The 21,551-nt window shown below is 42.4% G+C and overlaps 1 protein-coding gene across 1 annotated transcript in view; it reads left to right on the top strand.

Annotated features, from left to right (window-relative positions):
- Positions 1-725: 725 nt before the first annotated feature.
- Positions 726-21,551, top strand: part of LOC125722475 (protein NLRC3-like) — a 146,668-nt gene continuing 125,842 nt past the window's right edge. The window contains exons 1-4 of the mRNA XM_048998651.1: positions 726-852; positions 7,792-7,905; positions 8,143-8,256; positions 9,417-9,530. Of these exons, the coding sequence (XP_048854608.1) occupies positions 7,799-7,905; positions 8,143-8,256; positions 9,417-9,530 (335 nt within the window). The 5' untranslated portion in view covers positions 726-852; positions 7,792-7,798. The remainder of the gene's footprint in view (positions 853-7,791; positions 7,906-8,142; positions 8,257-9,416; positions 9,531-21,551) is intronic.

The raw sequence follows: 21,551 nt of genomic DNA, 5'->3' as shown, positions 1-21,551 counted from the left end.
ATTTCTCTGGGGAGGTACAGACAAAGGAGACAGGGATAAAAATAGGAAATATTTATAATGAATACATGCAGCTGGGGGGCTACAGCCTTTGCTAAAGGGCAGTAGCAAATATCGAGAGATATTATACGTGACCACACACGTATACACAAATCACAACATTACGTATCACACCCGAAACGTATACAATTAACACTACGAACTCTAGTCAATTAAATAATCCTTACATACTATTAAAAGTTACCCCCGTAGCTATCCTTCCCCGCCCTGAGCACACGCTGCCGCAGCCTAAAAACCTCATCAACGCCCAGCCACATACACATCCACAATAAAGTCCGACTTCATGAAGGACGCTTACTTCCCTGTACTGTGGCAACACCAGACTCCCCGTCCTCCTCCAGAGAAGGGAGAGGATCCGCCCCGCTGTGTCGTACCGACCACAAGCCCCGGCATCAGAGCTCGACCCGCCCCGCTGCCAGTCCTACCGACAACACGGAGCCCCATCTTCCCTACACATTTACCGCCCCCCGCTATCTTCGTCTTCCACACTGCATCCCCCACTTCGAATCGGCAACCAGTGAAAGGGGGGTCGCTGTGTCAAACACCCACGCTTCCTATTTCGCATGGTCCCGAAACCCCCCTCTTATCTGTCTCAGAATCCTCATTCCTCCGCCCCCTCCAGGTGCAGCTCGTCAGTTACCGGAGGGCAGGTAATCTCCACACCCCCCACCACAGGGCGAAGCTGATAATGCCGACTCTGTCCGTAAATGAAAGTGAAAGATTTAAAGCCAGAGTTGGCAGTTCAGCAAGAAACACGAATAGGATTCTGGAATAATAAGATATTTACATTGCAAGGTAAGACTAAATCCAACAGATGCAATTAATAATATGATAAACGTGTTTTACCCGTGGCGTATGCAGAAACATTTGATTGGGGTGGCCATCAGGGGACAGTTATATTTATAGGGTTATGGTTAGCACCGCACCGTATCTGCTATATGGTTTCACTTAGAAAATAAAATAATCCATATTCAGTTTTTTATTATTTTGATGTGAGGTGGCGGCTCCTTAAACCCGCCCCTGTTTAACACACATACAGGGATTTGACAGCATAATTCTCAGCACAATTCGACGTTTTTTTGTAATTCGATACACTGTAATTACGTGCATGGAGTAAATGCCATAGAATATTTTGTCTAATGTTAATTAAGTGAATTAACACGTTTATATAGACTAATATTTAATAACTTAAGCACAATTATGAGTTCCCCTTAAACAGAATATTGCCTAAACATGGAGCGTGGGACACTACGGGAATAAACTAGACAGTATTTGAAGCTGTACGGTAAGGAGCCCCATAGGGTGACTTCTTTCTTGTGCAAAAAAGTTGTAACTGCCCTTTGGTTTGGACGAAATGACTAATCCGGAGAGTCTCAATGGGTGATCCATCCATCCATCCATTTTCCAAACCGCTTATCCTACTGGGACGAGGGGGTCCGGAGCCTATGGGTGATATGAGCGTTTATTGCTTCCGTGTTGAAAACCGTGAAAACAGCAGAAAAGAAAAGAAAATGAATAAACAAAAATAAAACCAAACGCTCAAATGCAAATATGCTTAGTTGCAGCTTCACAGAAAACAAGTAATATTTACATTTCAATAATAAAGGAATCCACTCATACAGTATTCGAGTCTCATACCTCGCTCCGCTCTCCCAAAGGTGCAGTCAAGTAATTTAGCCAAGGATGTGAATTCACAGTCTTTAAACCTTAAAAACGATCCTCACAGAAGGTCAGCGAGTAATACACAGGATAATCTAGTAGAATAACTTAAATTCTCATTAAAGAAATAAGGAAATATTCTGGGAACAAGATAAATAACTTGTGCACACAAGAAAATCTGTATGCGTCTCTAACGGTTTCAGATACATACTGAGATCGTATAATGGACAGAATTCAGATAATGAAGGTTCATTTTCATTAGCCTCTTAGCAGGAGTGTTAGTGTAAAAGCAGTGCTTATTGACACTAATAGGTAATAAAGCTTGTTAGACTGCATATCATAATTATTAGCAAGGCTCAGAGAAGGTGAGGGCTCCCCTAGTGGCTACAGGAGTGCATTTTCCCCAAAGCAGATATAATGGGTGGTGGCCTTACTGCTTTTAGAGTACAACTTGGGATAGAAGAACAAATCAAATTATTTCGCTCATTTAATATTCAGATTTTTATTGGGCTTAAATTTTAGAACACACCGTGGTCTAGGATGGTATGTCATGGATATTAGTCTCCCTGACTACCTGAAGGTGGGCCTTTTTTTATGCTTTAGTGTACATATGCCATGTTGGTTATAACTGATGTGTGATGCCAAAGGAGCTTATGTCTGTTGCATTTTCACTAGCTCAAGCAAACCCTATTGCTGTCTTTGTACCGGAAGCTGATTTTACTAAGGTTACTTATACTTGCCTTATTTGACACTGTCAGGGTGAATTAATAAGAAAAAGAAAAAAAAACTAGAGCTCTGTTAAAGGTCATGATATGCAAATAAACATCCAGCATCATTGGTTTACAAGGAAGTGGGCGCTACCAGGAGCTGCATTGCAAAGGTGCCACAACTCTTATAACACATACAAAACCCAACCAAGGTCATAAAAGGCAACCAAAATGGCATTAGGTCAACAAATACACACCACCACCCATTAAAATATATACAATTATAGTTTTTAAAAAATACATGCAAGACATGGCTTTGTTTAACTTATTAACACACAGTTAGCTAATCATCAAAAAATAATCAAAATTCTGGTATGCAGTAAGAAAAGGCTGAGAGATCTTTTTTGGTCAGAGTCTTTCTCATGATGGTTGGCAAATCGGGGTGGTTCTTGTGATCCTCATACACAGCGAATGTGCCAGTATGAAATTAACACTGCATGGTGTTTATACAGATGTAGCCACTTGAATTTTCCCGTTTCCATGATGGGGCCTTGGCTGGTCCTTGCTGGTCCATGACAGGTCCCTGCTGGGTCCTGGTTGGGACCTTGACTCTAATGAGATGATGTAATGAACAAGGGTGCCGGCATGATCTGCCCCTTGCCTCTGTGTGTAAAGTACTTGCAATGATTTATCCATCCACCAGGGGGAGCAGTGATTATGAAAGCTGAAGTGACTTACCTGAAATCAGGTATTGTAGCTCCACTCCAAAAAATGAAAATCTAAGCAAGTATAATTTTGTTATATTTAGACAAAATTCCAATTCCATTAATAAACTGACTACACTGCAATAAATGGCCTGTGAAATTTAAGAAATTGTTTCTGTTGTGAGGCAAATATGGCCTAAAACTAGCAATATGTGTTTTAGTCAGTTTACTGATGAAATTAGAATTTTGTATTTTACTTCCCCTTTTGGAGATGAGGTGGACCCAAGATGTGTGCAATACAATAATTACAGGCCTAACCAAAGTAATAAGACTGATATTGTCAAGCAATAAGGGACAGTGTGGTATATGACAATTAAATATGTTTGAAGCCCATCGAGCTTGTTTGGCACATGATGAAATACTTCATCCGCAAGGAGGCAAAGCCAGGTACAAAGCAGCAGCGTGTCCAAGTAATAGAGTTATTTTGGGAGAGGAGAGTGACCCTAGATGTGTGTAACAGACTAATTACAGGTCTAATATGGTTCTGTACTGTGCTTGAATAAAACAGACACATTCCTTAGTGTGTTCTGTCTGGCTAACATTCTGAAAGGCTGCTGATGGCTCCACATTCACAAGGGGGGTGGGGGGGGGGCAGTCACGTGTGAATGTGTCATTAACTTCTCTGCTTGGCCACAATGAAAAGAGATATGTTTGCAGGGTTCAAGGTGAGATTGTCTTCTAAACCTAAGAACACTGAACCAACGGTCAAGCAGGGTGGTGGTAGGATCATGCTGTTTTGCTGACAGTACTGTACATCAGTACATTACACAAAGAGGATGGAATATTGTATATTAGAAATTGAAAGATTATAGTAAAAAAAAGTATGGTCATCTACCAAAAATTTTTGTATACTGCACGGTTATGACTAATAACTAATATGTAACAGAGTCACGGAAGAATATTCATTCTGCCTCATCACCAGGTCTCACGACTGGGACTAGTGATTCTATCCCTTGTTGGGTGATGCAAAAAGAATCCTCTGTGTGGCTCATTTGTACCTTGATGTTGAAATTCAGCTCCTATTCACCTGTGGCACGTATTCTATGTTCTAGTCACTCTGACTTCTTCAAATGTTTAGAAATGTGTATGAACAATATTTAAATAACTACTGTGTGCTGGCTGCGCTTAACCTCTGTGGCCTGTGTTTTCCATTTTCACCAAAGTTCACCAAAGCGCAAAATGTGTTTTGATGAATGAGAATGTATTTCAAGTTTTGCAAAAAAGATGACTGAGATCTGCAAGTTGTGTCTAACTAGGTGAGCAAGGTTTAAAGTTTCACCAAACAAGTGACTGATTCAATAAATGACTTTTGGAAATTGGCAGTTTTGTTCCCAAAATGATTTTTAATATTTCAACAATTTGGAAAAACTGTAAAATATTTCACTTATATAAAAAACATTTATCCCAAATTGCTACAAATGCTTTTATTCAGCACCAAAAATCTGAGATCATTTAGAATGTGATTATTCTATTTTTTTGTTAAACATCCATCCATCCATTTTCCAAACCGCTTATCCTACTGGGTCACAGGGGGTCCAGAGCCTATCCCAGAAGCAATGGGCACGAGGCAGGGAACAACCAAGGATGGGGGGCCAGCCCATTGCAGGGCACACTCACACACCATTCACTCACACATGCACACTGAAGGCAGCTAGACCCTGTGCTAAACTTTGTCACCCTGAGAAATGGGAACAAACTGGAACATAGGCAGGAAAGAGAAGGGGGGCGCTGGGCCGCCTCGTAATGCCAGTACATTTCGGAAAGCCAAAGGCACACGGATAGGGTTAGGGTGACATTAAGCTGATGCTGCAGAATTGGAACATAACAAGATAAGAGAGAAGGAAGGGAGTGGGGACTAATGCCAGAACTCTCCAAACAATAGTTGTATGTTACGCCACCTGGAATGGTACCAACAAGAAGGCAGACGCCCTGTTTGGGTTATAAAAACCAGACACTGACCATAGAGAGAGAGCTTCCTTTGGTATGTACTGTTTGTGCATCTGAGTGTGGCTCCCAGATTGCAATCTGTGCTGAGAATAAAGAGAGCTGACTTGCAACCATCCTTTGCCTCCAGAGTGCATCTTTTCCTCATCAACAGACTCAGTGGAGTCGTACTCCAACAACACCTATGAGCAATTTAGCAATTCCAATTAGCCTCAGCATGTTTTTGGACTGTGGGGGGAAACCGGAGTACCCGGAGGAACCGACATGGGGAGAACATGCAAACATATGACCCAGGCGGAGACTTGAACCTGGGTCCCAGTGGTGTGAGGCAACAGAGCTAACCACTACACCACCATGCCACCCTTTGTTAAACATATACTTTTCAAAAACCTGTTTTCATTGGTGCTGACAAATTGTAAAAAAAACACATTATAAACATTTCTAGCCAAGACTTTTGAGCTCTGAAGCTTATAGACATAGGGGCTGGCTACACAAAGGTGAATGAGACATTCAAAGAATTGTGTGAGGTTTGATTACTAAAGTGTTACAACTTTGAAGTGACTTTGGAGTCACCAGACCTTTGCATACTGTCAATGGCCCATCAGTCTGGAATGTCTGTCACTGCTCCTCACACTAATCAGTTTGGAAAGGCAGTGGGAATTTTACAGTTTTTTTCAATTGCTAAGACAGATACTGCAATACTGAAGTTGCTTTCTCAAAACTCTTCATACAGTCACCACAACATTAGCTTATGTGGGATAAACTGTTAACCATTTTGCTTTGCTTTCATACAAAATGCAATCAATAACTAAATGCTTCAAAAACATGGATTCCTGTCTCACTCACAACATTACATTTTCAGAAGCCACTTTGCACATAAGTACATACTGACCCTAAAACTGCTAATAAAACAGTCAAAACTGAAATATGTCATTTTGCTAAATTACTATCAAGACCCTTTGTAAAATAGATAAACAAATTATGTCAATTGACACAAGATCAAACAATGAATGCTATATGCCAAGATATTTCTCCAGAGCAATGCCAAGGATGGATCATGTATGTGAAGAGATAGTACCGTAGATTCTCCTCTATCTTAGCAATTGAAAAAAACTGTAAGAAAAGACACAATACTAGCCTTTTTACAGTTTATAACATGCAACAGATTAAACGTTGATGTATAAAATGTGCAATCACATTATATTACAGGAATAGTACAAAACAATTAATGAATATTAGAACAACAAATTAGTTAGCTATTAGTTGCTGAGCTATTAGTTAAGTTCTCCTCAAACGACCTTGATGAGCCGAATTCCTTCCTCTCATTTGTAAATTTCTTATGTTCTTATGTCTTAATGTAAATTGTCACTCCTGATCAGGATGCCAAGCTTCAAAACAGTTGTGGGTTATGCTGAAAAGCCAGGTCTGTGCCAGGAACCCAACTAGTTTAAATGAACTAGAAATTCTGCAAAGAAGAGTGGTCAAATATTCAGCCAGAATTATCCAGAAGCTTGCTAATGGCTACCTTGTCTTCCCAGATTACAAGCCCATATGGGTGGCACACAGGTACAACATGGATGGCCCATATCTGCCCCATTTTAATGTTCTCTCATTTAAACTCATTTGGGCATTCAGCTGCTGTGTTTTACTAACCCACCATAATAAGAAAGAATCAAACTAATATGGCCTTTTCTGTTTTCATGCAAGCTTTGTTTTTATGTCAGTTCTTGTTAATGGAACAGCTAGCTGGTCTTCATGATGAATTTATTCAGGATCAGTCCTGTGATGGTGCTGGCCATCATAATGAGTTTGTTCCGGATCAGTTCTGTGATGGTGCTGGCCATCGTAATGAGTTTGTTCAGGATCAGTCCTGTGATGGTGCTGGCCATCGTAATGAGTTTGTTCCGGATCAGTTCTGTGATGGGGCTGGTCTTCCTGATGAGTATATTCAGGATCAGTCCTGTGATGGAGTTGGTCAACCTGATGAGTTTATTCAGGATCAGTCCTGCGATGGAGCTGGTCTTCCTGATGAGTTTGTTCAGGATCAGTCCTGTGATGGAGCTGGTCTACCTGATGAGTATATTTAGGATCGGTGCTGTGATGGTGCTGGTCTTCCTGATGAGTATATTCAGGATCAGTCCTGTGATGGTGCTGGCCATCGTAATGAGTTTGTTCAGGATCAGTCCTGTGATGGTGCTGGCCATCGTAATGAGTTTGTTCAGGATCAGTCCTGTGATGGTGCTGGCCATCGTAATGAGTTTGTTCAGGATCAGTCCTGTGATGGAGCTGGTCTTCCTGATGAGTTTGTTCAGGATCAGTCCTGTGATGGAGCTGGTCTTCCTGATGAGTTTGTTCAGGATCAGTCCTGTGATGGTGCTCGCCTTATATATATATAGACAAACAAAAACACTAGGAAAAATCAACAACAGCCAAGTCTAGAACCTGTGACAGTGATAACTAAAACTTTCATGCCAAAATTTAAATTTTATGCCAGACAGTTTATTTTACATGATGTCTAACTGTAAACAAGCCTGTTTACATGAAGAGCTTCACAGCAGGTTAAGCAGAAGACTGATCAACTGAAGATTTAATATGATGCTGATCACAGTATATGAATCATATTTATATAATGAAGATTTGTTCCCTTTCGCTGTCCACAGTGTCCCGATGGAGAGAGCAGACTCCCCTGTACCCAGCTGTGTTTCCATGAAGAGTGACAGGTCAATGGATCGACCAGTCAAATTCAGAGAGGGACCTTTTCCTACAGATCAAAGGTAAATATACATTTAAACAAACACTGTTTCAAATACTCAGACTCTCAGCCAAAAGGCATACAGGCACATACAAAGAAGAAAAGTCATTTTATAATTAATGCATCATTTTTTAACTTTCACAAATCCTATCATCTTTGAGAATTTACTGAAAACTTACTGAAGATGTAATTTGATGCTGCCCACATTATATAAATTAAATTTATACCATGAGGGTTTGTTTCCTCTCTCTGTCCATAGTGTCCTGATGGAGAGAGCAGACTCCCCTGTATCCAGCTGTGATTCCCTGAAGAGTGACGCGTCAATGGATGAACCAAACAACTTCAGAGAGGGACCTTTTCCTACAGATCTACGGTAAATGTGCATTTAAACAAACACTGTTATTGACACTCAAACACTCAGTCAAAAGGAATACAGGCACATAAAATATGTAAAGAAAATAGGTTTTTGAAAAATACATCTTTTTAACTTTTACAAATCTCATTGTCTTTGAAAATTAAAACAGATGTTTGGTCTGTATTCGATATTAAATTCATCTGAGGTAAAAGAATGAGGATTACTGTACATATACTGAAAATTGCATTTTAAGTTTACATGTTCAGTATATAGCTGGAAGAAGCAGTCTGACCTATACACTGCTGTATATCCATTGAGAATGAGTGGACAATATACTGTCTTCTTCTGGGATGGATGTTTCTATTTCAGTAAGAAATAAATGCACTCATGGACTCATTATATCATCCTCTCAGAGTAAGGCTTCAGGTTTGACATGTTTAATGGAACAGCTAGCTGGCCTTCCTGATGAGTTTCTTCAGGCTCAGTCCTGTGATGGAGCTGGCCATCGTCATGAGTTTGTTCAGGATCAGTCCTGTGATGGAGCTGGCCATCGTCATGAGTTTGTTCAGGATCAGTCCTGTGATGGAGCTGGCCATCGTCATGAGTTTGTTCAGGATCAGTCCTGTGATGGAGCTGGCCATCGTCATGAGTTTGTTCAGGATCAGCCCTGTGATGGTGCTGGCCATCGTCATGAGTTTGTTCAGGATCAGTCCTGTGATGGAGCTGGCCATCGTCATGAGTTTGTTCAGGATCAGTCCTGTGATGGTGCTGGCCATCGTCATGAGTTTGTTCAGGATCAGCCCTGTGATGGTGCTGGCCATCGTGATGAGTTTGTTCAGGATCAGTCCTGTGATGGAGCTGGTCTTCCTGATGAGTTTATTCAGGATCAGTCCTGTGATGGTGCTCGCCTTATATATATAGACAAACAAACACACTGGGAAAAATCAACAACAGCCAAGTCTAGAACCTGTGAAATTAAAACTTTCATACCAAAATTAAAATTTTATGTCAGACAGTTTATTTCACATGATGTCTAACTGTAAACAAGCCTGTTTTCATGAAGAGCTTCACAGCAGGTTAAGCAGTAGACTGATCAACTGAAGATTTAATGTGATGCTGCTCACAGTATATGAATCATATTTATATAATGAAGATTTGTTCCCTTTCGCTGTCCACAGTGTCCTGGTGGAGAGAGCAGACTCCCCTGTACCCAGCTGTGTTTCCATGAAGAGTGACAGGTCAATGGATCGACCAGTCAAATTCAGAGAGGGACCTTTTCCTGCAGATCAAAGGTAAATGTCCATGTAAACAAACACTGTTTAAAACATTGAAACACTCAGTCAAAAAGTATAGGCACAGGCACATGCAATATATGACGAAAATAGCTTTTTGAAGAATACATCTTTTTTAACTGTCACAAATCTCATTGTCTTTGAAAATTAAAACAGATGTTTGGTCTGTATTCAGTATGAAATTCATCCATCCATCCATTATCTACCGTTTTCCGGGTCGGGTCGTGGGGGCAGCAGTCTATGCAGGGAAACCCAGACTTTCTTCTCCCTGACCACTTCATCTAGCTCCTCTGGGGGAAACATAGTCTCTCCAGTGTGTCCTGGGTCTTCCTCGGGGCCTCCTCCCAGTGGGAGGTGTCCAGGAGGCATCCTGACCAGATGCCCGAGCCACCTCATCTGGCTCCTCTCAATGCAGAGGAGCAGCAGCTCTACTCTGAGTCCCTCCCAAATGACCGAGCTTCTCACCCTATCTCTAAGGGAGAGCCCAGCCACCCTGCGGAGGAAACCCATTTCGGCCGCTGGTATTCGCGACCTCGTTCTTTCGGTCACTACCCACAGCTCATGACCATAAGTGAGGGTAGGAACGTAGATCGACTGGTAAATGGAGAGCTTTGCCTTTTGGCTCAGCACCTTCTTCACCATGACAGACCGATGCAGCGCCCGCATCACTGCTGTCCTCCTGTCGATCCTCCTGTCGATCTCCCGCTCCATCCTTCCCTCACTCATGAACAAGACCCCAAGATACTTAAACTCCTCCACTTGGGGAAGGACCCCCGACCCGGAGAGAGCACTCCACCCTTTTCCGGCTGAGGACCATGGTCTCGGATTTGGAGGTGCTGATTCTCATCCCAGCCGCTTCACACTCGGCTGCGAACTGCTCCAGTGAGAGCCGAAGGTCACGGTCCGATGAGGCCAACAGAACCACATCATCTGCAAAAAGCAGAGACCCAATCCTGAGGTCACCAAACCGGACACCTTCAACACCCTGCCTGCACCTAAAAATTCTGTCCATAAAAGTTATGAACAGAATCGGGGACAAAGGACAGCCCTAGCAGAGTCCAACCCTCACCGGAAATGAGTGTGACTTACTGCAATAACTGCAATACAGACCAAGCTCAGACACTGGTCATACGCGTACAGGGACCGAACAGCTCTTTTAAGGTAGCCTGGCACCCCATACTAACAGAGCACTCCCCACAGTACTCCCCGAGGGACACGATCGAATGCCTTTTCCAAGTCCACAAAGCACATATAGACTGGTTGGGCAAACTCCCATGCACCTTCCAGGACCCTGCCGAGAGTATAGAGCTGGTTCACTGTTCCACGGCCAGGGTAAACATGACATGCTCCTCCTGAATCTGAGGTTCGACTATGAGCCGGATCCACCTCTCTAGCACCCCTGCATAGACCTTACCAGGGAGGCTGAGGAGTGTGATCCCCCTATAGTTGGAACACAGCCTCCGGTCCCCCTTCTTTAAGAGGGGGACCACCACCCTGGTCTGCCAATCCAGAGGCACCGCCCCCGATGCCCACATGATGCTGCAGATGCATGTCAACCAAGACAGCCCTGCAATATCCAGATCCTTGAGGAACTCTGGGCGGATCTCATCCATTCCCAGGGCCCGGCCATCAAGGAGCTTTTTAAGCACCTCAGCAACCTCTGCCCCAGAGATAAGTAAGTCCACCCCCAAGTCCCCAGACTTTGCTTCTTCATTGGAAGGTGGGATTGAGGAGGTATTCGAAGTATTCCTTCCACCGACCCACAATGTCCAGAGCTGAGGTCAGCAGCGCACCATCCCCACTATAAACAGTATTGATGCTGCACCGCTTTCCTGCCCTGAGCTGCCGGATGGTGGACCAGAATCTCCTCGAAGCCGTCTGGAAGTCATTCTCCATGGCCCAAGTTTTTGCCTCAGCGACTGCCGAAGCCGCGTTCTGTTTGGCCCGCTAGTACTCATAAGCTGCCTCTGGAGTCCCACAGGCTAAAATGGCCCGATAGGACTCCTTCAGCTTGACGGCATCCCTCCCCTGTTCAGGGTCAGTGTTGTGATGGAGCTGACCTTCCTGATGAGTCTGTTCAGGGTCAGTCCTGTGATGGAGGTCGCCTTTCGGATTCATTTTTTCAAACAATTGAGAGTTTGAACTGAAGCTGCTTCCAAAAGAGACTTGATCCTTCTTGGAAAGTGGAATGATCTGGCCTTTCTTGTACACTGATAGTGTGCTGTCCACTCGGTCCGGTCTGCTGTTTAGGTGGATCCCCAGGTAAGTCAGGTAACACTGCCCCATCCCCACTCCCTGATCCTGGATGGTGACTAGCCTCAGGGACTAGCATAAAGATCTTACAGCATCTGTTTCCAGCTCATTTCCTTTGTATGTCTCCCTGTACATTGACTCTTCTGCATTCCTCATGCATCCTACAATGAAGGAAGCACTGACATCTCTGTTAATGGCAATAGCTGGTGTTGTTCTGGGAGGCCGATGCATAGAGATTAAACAGGAAGGGGAAGAGGACAGTTCCTTAAGGTGCCCGAGGGCCTTGTTAGTCAGGTAGTCCATAATCCAAGAGACTGTGGGGATATCAAGCTGCTGTGTCTGAGTTTGTGCCTAAATCTGAGAGGCTGGATGGTGTTAAAGGCACTGGAGAAGTCAAAGAGCATGATGCTGGCTGTGGTGCTGGCTTTGTCTACACAGCAAATGTGTCAGTGTTAAATTAACACTGCATGGTGTTTATATGGGTCCACACCATTCAGTGTTACCTTTCACCCTTTACAGTGTGCATTAACATTAGAATCCCTGAAGTCAACGGAATTTCTCGAACGCAGCTCGGGTGGAGCCCCCCCCTCACTCCCCACACAAGCTGCCCGCCCCCTCATCAGCGCCAATCAACACCTATTGTTTTGCAAATGAAAGCGAGTTTCACGGTTTCAGCTTCGGGTCTGCACAGAAACGTTTTTCTAACAGCGTGGTCCGAGGAATCGTAAAATACATGCATTAATATGTCGTAATTTGAAATACATTTCTCTTGATTCGGCAATTGCGATTTCAGTTTCCCCAAAGTTTTTGATGGAGTAAATACATGCATTTACTTACTGTCTGTAAAAATCGGTGTTAATCTGTTTTTTAGTTTTAAACTTTGATCAAGGCTAAAAGACAAATTAATTAATGTATGTCGTTAATATTACCCTGGCATTAGCGTGATATATGCAAATATAAATGTGTCGACAGACAAAGCATTTTATAGGTAATGAAGAAAAAATGGAACTTGCAACTTAGAATGTGTAAAGACCGTATGAAGTGCAAGTATCTTACATAATACAGTAAAGGCATGTGCTGAAACACACATTCAACCTGTTAGAAAATAGCACAGTGTACCTTGCAGGGACACTCTATGCTACATGTGAAATATTGGGTAGTTATGAGCACACAAAAGACTGCTGATAACTATGTCCATCTGTTATGAGATGGTACAATGCACTTTGCGTGTAAACACTGATGTCGCTATGTCCGAAAAAGACTGCACTGTTATGAGCGCACAAAAACTATACATTACTCCGGACGTGTGTGCATTTGTGTGTGGGATTATGAGATGCCACGGTGAACTTCACACGGAAACACTTCACATGTTACATGAGAAACATTGTGCTGTTATGAGCTAATTACTGAGGAACAGATTGCGGTCCAAATGTATAATTATGGCACGATAATTGATTTCTTCTTGGTACCGTGTGGAGTGAACAGACACTGCAATGGCAGAAAGATTGTCTGCAAAACCTAATATTTGTTATTTCATCATAAATTTACACATATAGTTGTAGACACAGAACATATATGAAATATATGTATTCGTTATATAAAATATATTTGTGTAATTGACACCACGGTTACCGTAGTAGATTTGGGGGTTCCACTGTATTTCAAATTATGCCATATTGCCATATCAAAGCATGTATATGATTCCTTACAACACATTGCTAGATAAACTCTTTAGTGCAGACCTGAGCTGAAGAAGTGACTTCAGGCTGGGGGGCGACTTCAGCTGAGTGACTGTGATTCATTTGCAAAACCAAAGGTGTTAATGGTGCTGGAGAGGGGGCGGGCAGCTTGTGTGGGGAGTAAGGGGGGGGGCTCGTTGTGAGGAGAGCCTCATTTTTCCAGGAATTCTAGTGTTAAGTGTTGATTTACAGTGTTAATCTTAATTAACTCAGTGTTCAATTTACACCATAGGGTGTTAAGTCAATGAGTCTCCACCTCTATATATCTGCCCCATTTTAATATGCGAACAAGACGTCATGAGGATCAGAAGAGCCATCCTACATTTACCCACCATCATGAGAAAGACTCTGACTAAAAAGGACCTTACAGCTTTTTGCTGTGTTTCATGCCATAAGAGTTCTGGAGATGTGTATGAAGCACTTCAGTCTTCTGGCTCATATTCCACTCGTGGTCCACTCACTCACTACTGCAGCATCAGCCTGATTCCTGATTCCCAACCATGTTCTCTGAACACTCCCAGCTATGCTTTTTCTGTCCTCTGACCCAAGTTTCTGATTCTTTGCTTTCAGTTTGGTTGTTTTCTGGTTTTGACCTCTTGCTTAGCTCCTGACTGCTCTCTTTGCCTCACCCCTTCAGATACCGTTTTTCGGCCTGTGTGTTTTCTGTACATGTCTGTTAGGTGCATAAGGAATGACTACATTTTTGTTTATGCAAACGTGGTGTGTACTACTGTTTTGGTTAGGGAGTTAGTCTTTGTCCTTTCGTTTCCTCTTGATTTCATTACACTTAGAATTAGCTTAGTTTGGGACATGTGCGTTAGCTGTTTTGGTTATTTTGGCCTGGGTAACTCCCGAAGTTTGTTGCAACTCGTATTTGTTAAAGTGTGAATAAATATAAAAAACTACCAAAAAAGATCCATGTTCCCTTTTCCTGTTCCCTGCTTGTCTTGTCTTCCTCTCTACCTTTACCTTAGCTTTCTGGCTATCCACAACCCTAGATTGGGGATCGTAACAGAAATTGGGGGCTCATCTGTTCCTCTTTTCTGTTTTTCAGTGCATGTGTCTCTGTGAATTTTGGGCTCATCCTTTCCTCGTTTTTGTTACCATTCTGTCTGCCGTTTTCTGGACTTTGTGGGTTTGTCGATTCCTCACAAATGAAAGAAAAAAACCCCGAAACGGTTCTTGTGCTCTAGCGGAAATGCACTCCTTCAACCATTAAGATAGCTCTCCCCTTTTCTCAACCCTGCTAAATAATTAATTAGGCAGTATAACACAACGCAGCTTCCTAATCTGTGTTTGGTGCCACACTCTTTACTCACTTTTACACCGCAGGCAGTTTCCAGCTGAGCTTGATTGGTTCTTTCTTATTCTGATTAATCTTATTTGTGCTTAAATACATACAGTTACAAAGACAGCTTTTCAATGTTTTTCAGCTTACATGAGCACAGCTCTTTGGTTATCAAAAGCCGAGTTAAAACAAACCCTGCATAAAAATGGAAAAAGTTTTTCTTATTATGGTGGGTTAGTAAAACACAGCAGCTGAATGCCCAAATGAGTTTGAATGAGAGGTCATTAAAATGGGCAGATATGGGCCACTCATGTTGTACCTGTGTACCACCCATATGGGCTTGTAATCTGGGAAGAGGTGGTGACACATTGACTTAACACTCTAGGTTGTACATTGAACACTGTAAGAGTTAATAAATATTAACACTGTAAAAACAGCACTCACTGCACACTCTAGAGTGTTAAAGGTATCACTGAATGGTGTGGACCCATAAACATACCATGCAGTGTTAATTTAACACTGGCATCTTTGCTGTGTAGATGAGTGTCGGCTCTGTGGAGCATGTGGATCATAGCATCGTCCACACTTGCGCCTGCCTGGTAGGAAAACTGCAGGGTATCCAGCTGGGCTGTAACCTGGCCTCAGGGCTGTTTCAGTACCCGACTGTCAAATTTCATAAAGATAAGTAAAGTGGGAATAACTGGTCTGAAGTCCTTAAGGGAACTGCAGTATGTTGCACAAGCTAAGCGTAAGTTCATTCTTAGCATATGAGGGACGTAAACTGCTCTAATGTTTGAGTTCACACACTACTAAAAAATAATCAGTTGCAGCACACTAATACACAGCAAATGTGCCCATATTAAATTAACACTGCATGGTGTTTATATAATTCTCACCAATCAGTGTGACATTTAACACTTTATAGATCAATGAGTGTTGTTGTATAGTGTTAAATTTTATTAGCTGTTATAGTGTTCAGTTGACACCATAGACTGTTAGATCACTGTAACACTGTAACCTCTTCCCAGATTCCAAGCCCATACAGGTGGCACACAATGGGTGGCTTATGTCTGGGGTTTGATTAACCCACCATTATAAGAAATGCCTTGTCTCTTGTTATGTAAACTTTACATAAAGTTAGCTTTGATTTTCTTGAAGACCAGCTGTAAGCTGAACACATGCTTCTTCTTCCTGACTGCTTTAAAGATAGAATCGTGCTATAAAAGGAGTATTTAAAGATTTTATTATTAGTTTCTTTTTTTAAACATGACTAAAATAGTTTCTTTGCACCAGTATAAAAGAAAACCCATTAAGCCCTCTCACACTCACCTGTGGTATGGAAGTGAATAAAATGTATGCTACCAGTCTTAGGGAAAACCAGTGAGGATCCACTGTGAAACAGCACTTGTCATGTGTTCCTAATGACAAGGCCAAGACTGGTAATTAAAATAGCCTCTCAGTGGGACTGTTATTGTAAAAGCGGTGATTATTGACACAGATAATAAAGCTTGTTAGACTGCATCTAGGATGGTATGTCATGGATATTAACCTCTACCACAATTTAATGCTATGAATTTGGACCTTTCTTATGCTTGAGGGGATGCATGCCATAGTGGCTATTATACTGTAGGGGCATGATTCCCAAAGGGGTTTAATATTTGTTCCATGCAGCAAACGCATACAATGCTGACTTTTCTAGAAGCTAGTTAAACTCAGATCAGTTCTATTTTAGTGTTTATCTTACAGCATCTTTTTCCAGCTCAAGAGAGCCTACAAGAGCAGATCTCAGCAAAAACTTTTCCTTAATCGTACAGCAGGCTTATTTTACTAAGGTTCATTTGATGTCATGGTATGCAAATAAACATCCAGCATCATTGCTTTACGGGGAAGTGGGTGGTACTAGGAGCTTCATAGCAAAGGTGTCGCAACTCTTGTACCATGTTTCCACATATAAAACCCATCAACCAAGGTCAGAATGGGTGATCAACATGGCCTGAGGTAAAAATCATATGTAAGAAGAAGCTGCGCAACACAAGACTTTGCATAACTTTTTAGCACATAGTTCTCTAATTTTCAAAAACAATCAGCACTGAGCCATAAAGACTCTGATACACAATAAGAAAAGGCTGAGAGGATCTTTCTTGGTCAGAGTCTTTCTCATGATGGTTGGTAAATTAGCGTGGTTCTTATGATCCTCGTATGAGTTCTTGTGTGCACATTAAAATGGGGCAGATAGGGGCCACCCATTATGCACCTGTGTGTCACCTATATGGGCTTAGAATCTGGGAAGAGGTGGAGTTACAGTGATCTAACACTCCATGGTGTCAACTGGTCAATTGAACATTATACGAGTTAATAAAACTTATCACTTTACCACAACACTCATTGCACTCTGAAAAGTGTCAAATGTAACGCTGATTTGGTGAGAATTATATAAACACCATGCAGTGTTAATTTAACACTGGCAAATTTGCTGTGCATAATCCCCCATTGCTGCCCTTATTATCCTCTGCAGACCTCTGCAGACACCATATCTGCAGAATGTTTCTCCTAATAAGGGCAGAGACACCCCCCATAATGCTCGTCTCTGTATTCCGTGTATTAAGGAAATACGTTCTTTCATCAGAAAAGTTTGTTTTCTGGAAAAAAATGCATACTGATTATATAATTTATTTCAAGTTTACCCAAAATAAAAAAGGCTAGTTTGCTAAATAGGAAGTTTATTACTTGCTCAATGTATCTTTTATTTGTCTAGTGCAGTCCTTTCTGACAGTTACACATGGTGTTGGCATAACTGTGTAATTAATATTACATCCATAACTGTTCTTGGCTGTATTAGTTGACTCTAGTTGTGGCAATTTGATCTTGTTTGTAGGTCCAAAAGTACAGTATTTCATTCTAATTTAGATGTGATTACTGCGATTTGTCATTAACGAGTCTGGCAAATGCAAAATTGCAACTGTATTCATTTGCTTATGAGTTTTTAGTCGAATGGAGGAATTTTCTTTACAGTGCATCAAAAATTTAAGCAGGTGTGGCGGAGTGGTCTGCAATACCTGACCCAATGGATAGCCAACTACATCACCCTGAGGGAAGTTTCTCCCCAGGGAAATACTATGATATTACCCACAATCTCTTATAACTAGTGCACAAACACACAGTTCCAGTCAACTGAAGGGGGCCTGAGATACGAATTATTTTATTACATTCAGAGAGAGAGTAGTAATTCCACGCTAAACATAATATGTAGAAACCATCAAGATAAGGCACCAATGTTGCAGACTACACAAGGTAAAGGGCATGGAATGACAGATGGACAAGGGAGTCACCACAGGCGGGACCTCTGTGAACACTCTGGTAATCACACACATAGAAAAGCACACACATGCTTAGTGGGCTAATGTCAGTGATCTACACTGCACACGCACACAAGTGAAATTCACCACCACCACCAGCAGCTCTAGGCTACTAGTCCTGAAACACAAGCAGAGAGACAAAACGTGATTAAAACAGTAGTATGTTTGCTTGTGTCTTCGTGTCCATTACTCCCGTAATCCCATACAAAACTCAGAAAGAAAAATAATACACTCCAACAAAGGACAAAATAAGCAAACCAATAAAATCAGATGGAAATCACTCCATCCAGTAACAATAAATCAACCCAAATAAAGCCAAAATAACAAAAAGAAACTTTAAACAGCCTATTGGCTGCACACGCGTAGGTCAAAAGCGGACCGGGCACAACAGGATGAATATCTGGGTACCGCTGATCCGTTTTGGGCTACCCTGCATACCCAATCAAACAGCCCGGCGAACCCAGCCGATCCACGGAATATGCCGTTGTGTTGATAGCGTGCAAAAAGACCAACAAAACAGCAGCAATGACCGCTTCCACTGGTAAACCTGTAATATACAAACCCTTTCCAAAAAATTTGAATATCATGGAAACGTTGATTATTTCCATAATTCCATTCAAAATGTTAAACTTTCATAGATTATAGATTCAGGGCCCACAATCACCATTTGATATCACCATTTACTTCTCAGTTTTTGCAGAAAAAATGAAAGAAATTAGGATCACATCAAATCAATCAAAGTATGGTACTTTCAAAACGATATGTCAATCTTCAGTACTTGATTGGGAATCCCTTTGCCTTAATCACTGCCTCGATGTGCCATGGCACTGAGGCAATCAGCCTGTGGCATTGAGGCAATCAGCCTGTGACATTGAGACAATCAGCCTGTGACATTGAAGCAATCAGCCTGTGACATTGAAGCAATCAGCCTGTGGCATTGAAGCAATCAGCCTGTGACATTGAAGCAATCAGCCTGTGACATTGAGACAATCAGCCTGTGACATTGAGACAATCAGCCTGTGACATTGAAGCAATCAGCCTGTGGCATTGAAGCAATCAGCCTGTGACATTGAGACAATCAGCCTGTGACATTGAAGCAATCAACCTGTGACATTGAAGCAATCAGCCTGTGGCATTGAAGCAATCAGCCTGTGACATTGAAGCAATCAGCCTGTGACATTGAGACAATCAGCCTGTGACATTGAAGCAATCAGCCTGTGGCACTGCCTGAAAGTTATGGAAGCCCAGATTTCCTTGATACTTGCTGTCAGCTCTTCTTTGTTTTTGGGTCTGTTGGACCTCATTTTCCTCTTTAGGTCCGGCCAGTTGGCTGGCCAGTCAAGCACTGTGATGGCATGGCCATCAAACCAGGTTTTGGTGCTTCTGGTGGTATGAGCAGGGGCCAGGTCCTGCTGGAAGATGAAACCTGCATCTCCATACAGATCCTCAGCAGAAGGAATCATGAAGTCCTCTAAAACATTCTGGTAGACTGTTGCAGTGACCTTGGATTTAAGAAAGCAGAGTTTATCATCACCTGCGCAGGACATTGCACCCCAAATCATGACTGACTGTGGATATTTCACACTGGACCTCAGGCAGCTTGGGTTCTGTTCCTCACCCGTCTTCCTCCAAACCCTTGGACCTTGATTCCCGAATGAAAGGCACACTTTACTTTCATCGGAAAAGAGGACCTTGGACCACTGGCCAACAGTCCAGTCCTTCTTCTCCTTGGCCCAGTTGAGACACTTCCGACGTTGGCTCAGACTCAGAAGTGGTTTGACCCGAGGAACCCGACAGTTGTAGCCCATCCCCCGGATGCGTCTGAATGTGGTGGTTTTTGAAACTGTGACTCCTGCCTCATTCCACTCTTTCTGCATCTCTGCCAGATTCTTGAATCTTCTCTGTTTAATTTTGTCCTTCCACTAGACTTTCCATCGATATGCTTGGACACAGCACTCTGTGAACAGCCAGCCTCCTTAGCTATGAACTTTTGTGGCTTACCCATCCTATGGAGGGTATCAATGATCTTCTGGCCAGTTGTCAAGTCTGCAGTCTTCCCCATATTGAACCTAACTGAGACAACTGAACCAAAGTGAAGCTACTTAATGACACCTGGGGAAACCTGTGCAGGTGCAGTGCAGTGAGGTTAACGTGTGACATTCAGTTTAAAACATTCATGCCCTGTAAAATTTGAGCTGATGTCTTCACAGTATTCTAATTTTTTGAATTCCTGTTTTCATGGGTTTTATGAGCTGGAAGCCCAAATTATGTACAAATAAACAACTAAGTACTTTAAATCATTTAAGGTATAGGCCCTGAATCTATAATCTATGAAAGTTTAATGTTTTAAATGGAATTATGGAAATAAATCAACTTTTCCATGATAGTCTAACTTTTTTTAAAGGGTCCGTATTATAATGGCTACGAGTCGCACTAAATGGTGAATAAATCCTGCTAAGATTCAGTTTACCTATCGCAGGTAAATATGACTATACAAGCACGCGAGCTGCCTTCACCATCTCTCCAACTACAAAGAAACAAACCACTTAATGTTGGTAGTTTTGTAATTGCCAGGAAATCTTTATTTATAAAAAAAATGGCAATACAACACAGCTTCCCGCACGCGTGTATACTTACTGCCGAACCCCTGGTGTACACCATGTCAGCTTCTGAGGGATGGCAGAGAGTGCACCAACTGACCACACTGCGCGCTCACCCAACTATTACCGCCTCCGCAACCAGCATCGAGAACAGCTTGAGCGCCATTCCTACCTCACCGCCCCCTTTATATTAGAAACTAAACCCCACCCCCCGGAATGAGGTGAGCCAACAGAGACGCAAGCTGATCCAAACTTCAATTTGCTACACAGGGATATAAAATAAACACTATTTTGCATCTTGTTAGGTCTGTCTTCGCTGCTTTTATACTCCATGATAGTGTGTACCTCACTGTCAAAATGTGTTTGTGAAAATTCTGATGTTGAACTTCCTATCAAATACCATCATAAATTCTCAGGCTGTTTACCCAATTTGTTGACTGAGGATGGTGAATCAAATGCTGTTAGATAGCTCTGCTAATCAAGCAGAAATCTATTTGAAATCAAGTTAATCTTTCTAAAAGTCATTGGGTACAAAAGACTACAAAGCAAACTTTCTGTCCTACCTGCTGAGTCTCTCTGTATGGTGGAGCAGGATGTCCCTGCTGAGTCCCTCTGTATGGTGGAGCAGGATGTCCCTGCTGAGTCCCTCTGTATGGTGGAGCCGGATGTCCCTGCTGAGTCCCTCTGTATGGTGGAGCAGGATGTCCCTGCTGAGTCCCTCTGTATGGTGGAGCAGGATGTCCCTGCTGAGTCCCTCTGTATGGTGGAGCAGGATGTCCCTGCTG

The sequence above is a fragment of the Brienomyrus brachyistius genome, unplaced genomic scaffold (genome assembly GCF_023856365.1).
Source record: "Brienomyrus brachyistius isolate T26 unplaced genomic scaffold, BBRACH_0.4 scaffold39, whole genome shotgun sequence".
NCBI classification, from domain to species: domain Eukaryota; kingdom Metazoa; phylum Chordata; class Actinopteri; order Osteoglossiformes; family Mormyridae; genus Brienomyrus; species Brienomyrus brachyistius.
The sequence above is the reverse complement of the archived record's forward strand: the minus strand, read 5'-3'. Positions and strand labels throughout refer to the sequence as shown.